Source organism: Oncorhynchus tshawytscha, linkage group LG01 (genome assembly GCF_018296145.1).
Source record: "Oncorhynchus tshawytscha isolate Ot180627B linkage group LG01, Otsh_v2.0, whole genome shotgun sequence".
NCBI lineage: Eukaryota > Metazoa > Chordata > Actinopteri > Salmoniformes > Salmonidae > Oncorhynchus > Oncorhynchus tshawytscha.
Window position 1 is genome coordinate 92985056 of NC_056429.1, and position 5541 is coordinate 92990596.

General features: G+C 43.8%; 1 protein-coding gene across 1 annotated transcript in view; it reads left to right on the forward strand.

The window, feature by feature from the left end:
- The first annotated feature begins 754 nt into the window (after nt 1-754).
- The window catches only part of LOC112255355 (potassium channel subfamily K member 12-like), a 53332-nt gene continuing 48545 nt past the window's right edge, over nt 755-5541 (forward strand). Inside the window, exon 1 of the mRNA XM_024428380.2 lies at nt 755-1589. Coding sequence (XP_024284148.1) covers nt 1250-1589 — 340 coding nt within the window. The 5' untranslated portion in view covers nt 755-1249. The remainder of the gene's footprint in view (nt 1590-5541) is intronic.

Here is a 5541-nt window from a genome sequence, read left to right on the forward strand (position 1 = left end):
ATCGCAGAGTGCTGGCTAATTGTTGCTAGCGGGGATTCATTCGTTAAGCACCGGGAACTCTCCAGTGTCGCTCTCCATAGACACATGTACTGAAGATGCATTGAAGAGAAAGACCACTGAGAGTTACTATGAATCATGTCTCGGGACCCTATGTATCCATGGGATTTAGTCAAACTATAGTCAAGAAAAAAAGATACACCTAAAGTTGGTTTGTGGTCATAGGGCCATAGACTAAAATATAAAGGACGTATCCGTTCAACTGCCATCAATTAAACCGCCCACGAATGTCTCATAACAGAATATCACCTCAAGTTTGACTGCTGATGTTTCGTCAGTGAATATTATTTTTCAACTGTGGTGTCCTCTTCAGGCTCTCCTCTCATGGGCTGTATCCTACGTGGACGCTGCTGCTAGCTATGCTGCATGGGACACTATATTCTCCGGGATAGCATAGTACAGCATGATCTCAGCACTGGTCCACAGATCCGATGCGATGTGCTGCCAGTGTCTGTTCTCGACTATCACTGGCTCATTAGGACTGCAGCTCCACGTTAGACCAGCATCAGATAGCCTGTCATGGGAAGATAGATTGAGGAGCTGAGTAGGGTAAGGGAAAGAGGGGGAGGGAGATGAAGGAGATGCGCCCGCAGACTTCTTTCTATGTGTAGTAATTCGACCATGTCAAATGGTAGTGACAGAAAGTGATATAATAGCCCACCGCGATGAGCGGTTTGGTGCAGCTACCCAGCGGAGGACTCACATATCCGCTCCTATAGATTCCACAATGGACAAGGGGACCAGGAATAGCCGTACGGATGATTAGATTGGTTTTGTTGCATTACCACTACTTAATGTAAAGATAATTCGATTGTTTTTGGATTAGGGGTTGATGAGTAGCCTATTGCACTGACGTGGTATGCTCTGGATACCGCCCAAAAAGTAGTCGGTCCCAAACGAAGAAATAATAATAAGGTTCTAGCTAAGTGGGTTGGTTCTTCTCAGTTGTCCAGGTTAGCCTATACAATTAATGAGAAGGGAGAATGACTTGTGTAAATGTCCTAGAATGTTTTGGAATGAGCTCTGAGCCCGTGGCAATATCAGTTGAGATTTTCTAAAGATTCTAAAGTAGGACCATAAAGTGATTGGATGCCCTGTCTGTCGCGGGGCGGGTTGCTGTCCGACGGGGAGGGGGTCGCCATCCGACACCGAGTGGGTCGCTGTCCGTTGAGCTAGTGGTGCTGAAGTCTGGATGATGCCTGTTCGGCGACTGCAAGGCTGCCGCTCCCTCCACTTAAACGAAGACAACGGCCGCTTCTTGCTACTAGCCATCCTGATCGTTCTGTATCTGCTGTGCGGTGCCGTGGTGTTTTCTGCTATAGAGCGTCCTTCGGAGGTGCAGGCGCACGGCAAATGGAACATAACACTTTTCAACTTCAGCGAGACGTTCAATATCAGTTTGGAGGATCTGAACTTTTTCCTACGGGAGTATGAGACTGCAATTGCCGCGGGGATCCGAGCTGATGCTCTCAGGCCGCGATGGGATTTTACAGGTGCTTTTTATTTTGTTGGGACTGTGGTGTCAACTATTGGTGAGTATAAGAAGCAATCTTATCAGTGATGTAATGCATTCCTGTCATTCAGACACAAAGTGATGGCACGAGGAACATGAGGAACAAAGAAACATACGCGAGCGTCAGTCTAAATTAATTAATGAATACGCTAAAACTGTAGACATTATCCTGCTTTGCTCACAAGAGAGTGTGTACAATATCACACTACTCTTCAGGAATTTGCTGTACTGACTATGGCAACATATTCTTCCAGTCTTTAGATATTCAATGATTGATGTATATTTTATTTACGGTTTAATGTAATGCAACATCTAATGTTGCTATTAGCTATGCATGGACAGTGTCCACAGATGTTCTCCAAATCGTTCTGTTTTGTTTACAGTACAGTTTGCCACCATATTGCATTAATGCATTGCTTTAAGTTTCAGTGTTTAAGATTTCACTGACTTTGTAGGAACCATCTTCATATCTCCATAAACAATGTATGTGTACTGAACAGTGAGATGTGTGAGAGTGCTTCAGCATTGCATGTGTCCGTTAAACACAGAGAGATGATGACGTCTAAAATAGCAAGGGTGGCAGTAAGGGATGAACCAGGGAGGGTTGTCCTCACCCAGAAAGGGGTGACATCATATTGCCATAGAACTCTTATAACACAGATGTAAACGCCTGTTATCTTGTCCAAAAAGACAAAAACTCAATATGTAGAGACAGAAGCCCTCATGATAGCTTCAGACTCCGATTGTTCATCTGGCTTTCCTTAGGACGTTGTCATAATAGACCAACTCTATAATTATATCATCATTTACTAGGCCTACTGTAAAAAGGGATGTATCAACACTGATCCTGCACCACCTCAGCCTCAGAATGCTTTCTCCAGATATTATTGCTAGACCCTCAATGATACTCCTCCTTACACAGTAAAATGACTGCATCATCACAATCTGGCTCAGAATCCTGTTTTTCCATTGGCTTGTAGCCTGAACATTGTCATAGGCCTACTACAACTATATAGTGCATCATAGTTGTCTGTAAATTGACCATATCATCAGCCTCATATTGTCATGCCAGACTTCACCTTCTGTACATCTGGCATGCAGGCTGGTACACACACACACACACACACACACACACACACACACACACACACACACACACACACACACACACACACACACACACACACACACAAATCTGTAAACCAGGCTGGTAAAGTATAATATGATTCACAACTCCTCCTCCATGTAAAATGGCTGCGTCTTCCTCTTCCTTCAACCTCACAATCCTATTTTTTCTACTGGCTTTCACCCAGAACACCAGATTAGCAATTTTTCCATTCATGTGTTACATCTTAGCTGTGGAGGAGTCTTTGGCACGCAGGCGACATCCTATTTCTCTGCCATTTGGCTTGGCTCAGCTAGCTCTGCTCTCCATTCAGCTAGCTCTCCATTTTCCATTCTGAGAGGCAATGCACGTAAATCTGTATAGGACAGGACTCTCGGGTGCGTTTCAGGAACATTTTGAGCAATAGGAAAAAGAATGTTAATGAGAATCCCCCTCTGCTCCCCCTCATTTAACATTTCCTCCTGATAGGTCACTAAAGAGCAACTGTCCCCCCAGTACAGCCTGAGGGTTGGTGACGGCTGTGTGGCATAGCTGATGGTGACTGAGGTCTGATGGATACTGTGTGTGTGTGTGTGTGTGTGTGTGTGTGTGTGTGTGTGTGTGTGTGTGTGTGTGTGTGTGTGTGTGTGTGTGTGTGTGTGTGTGTGTGTGTGTGTGTGTGTGTGTGTGTGTGCGTGTGTGTGTACCCTGAGGCCTAACAGTCTGTGTGTCAAAGATGAGGTCCAGTGGGAAACATGTGGCACAGGATGTCCTAATGACATTCTTCTCTGGTTTTTAAACAGTTTTTCTGGTTCAGAAAAAGTCATTTATTAAGAATGTAATCAACGTCTTTCAGAAATTATGCCATTTTTCACGATGAGATCATGACATCATATTTTGGTTGTTATCTGGTCAGGTAATGTATTTTTCTGGTTGCTCAAAAAGACGTTAACAACACTTCTTCATACAACCTGTCCAATCCCAATTCATACCGTCCTCGTTCTGCTCCAGTGCACATTCTTGGGCTCTTCATGAGTGTGTGTGTGTGTGATAAATACTTATTTTCTGTGTATTTGATTATTTTCAAATAATGGATCAACTGAATCAACGACTTCTATTTGAAGTATTTTAAAATAATTTCCAAATACATAGCTTACTTTTTTAAAGTATTTATTTTAAATACTAGCCCTTGTTCAAATGCATGGGAGTATTTGAATATTTGTATAAATGCTGTGTAATTTAATATTTTTGTAACGCTCGTCTGAAGAAGAGGACCGAAGCGCAGCGTGGTACGTGTTCAAGATAATTTATTCAAACTGAACACTGACACAAAGTTGAACAAAATGAAACAGTTCTGTCTGGTGCAGACACAAAACAGAAAACAACTACCCACAAAACACAGGTGGGAAAAGGCTACCTAAGTATGGTTCCCAATCAGAGACAACGATAGACAGCTGTCCCTGATTGAGAACCATACCCTTCCAAAACAAAGAAATACAAAACCTAGACAAATGAACATAGAATGCCCACCCAAATCACACCATGACCAAACCAAAATAAGAGAGCGAAGAGAGCAGAGAGCGAGAGAGGAAGAGAGAGAGTGGAGCAAAAGTGAAAGATAGAGAGGAGTGATAGAAAGAGAGAGAGATCAAGAGAGAGAGAGAGAAACAGACAGAAAGTGGGAGAGAGCGAGAGAGACAGAGAAAGTGAAGAGAGTGGAGAGAAAGAGAGAGAGAGACAGAAAGTGGAAGAGAGCGGAGAGAGAGAGGAAGAGAAAGAGAGAAGCGATAGAGAAAGAGAGAGGGAGAGAGAAAGAGAGTAAAGAGTGCGAGAAAGAAAGGAGCAATAGAGAAAGGGAGAGAGAGAAAGAGAGAAAGAGAGAGAGAGAGCGAAGAGGGATAGAGAGGAACAATAGAGAGAGAGAGAAAGAGAGTGAGAGAGAGAGCGAGAGCGAGTGCGAGAGCGAGAGCGAGAGCGAGAGAGAGAGACAAGCCAAGAGAGTGAGCTCTCCAAGGTTCTGACTCTAAAGAAGCTGGTGTTCTCAGGCCCCACAGGAGCTCAGTGTGTGTTAAAGCATTTTCTGTATGTCTATATCTATACCCAGCGCTATGAGAGAGCCATGACATATCCCATTAATTGGTTTAGAGGAGGAGGTGGCATTTCTCTCTCACACACATACAGACTCAGTCTGTCTCAGTAAAGAGCATAAAGTCAGAAGTTCTGCACTGAGCTCTATGTCTGTACTGCTCACATCATGGGAGAGAATGTTGGTGATCAAAGGGGGTTTTGGGTTGCCCCAAACACCCTGCTGCTTGAAACACCCCTGTAGAAGAGCTCTCTAAGATTCTACATAGATACACAGTGAGATAGATACAGAGACTGACATTTATAGTAACACTCAGTCAAGAACCAAAACTAATCTCCCACCTGTTTAACCTACCCCTTGGAAAACTCTCAAGTACTCTCTCAAGTACTCTCTCTCTGTCTCAAGTACTCTCTCTCTCTGTCTCAAGTACTCTCTCAGTGTCTCAAGTACTCTCTCAGTGTCTCAAGTACTCTCTCAGTGTCTCAAGTACTCTCTCTCTGTCTCAAGTACTCTCTCAGTGTCTCAAGTACTCTCAAGTACTCTCTCAGTGTCTCAAGTACTCTCTCAGTGTCTCAAGTACTCTCACAGTGTCTCAAGAACTCTCTCAGTGTCTCAAGAACTCTCTCAGTGTCTCAAGAACTCTCTCAGTGTCTCAAGTACTCTCTCAGTGTCTCAAGTACTCTCTCTCAAGTACTCTCACAGTGTCTCAAGAACTTTCTTGCCAGGTCTCCCAGGCCTCTTTCGGAAAAGAGGTTTTCAACCCCAATAGATTTTTCCTGC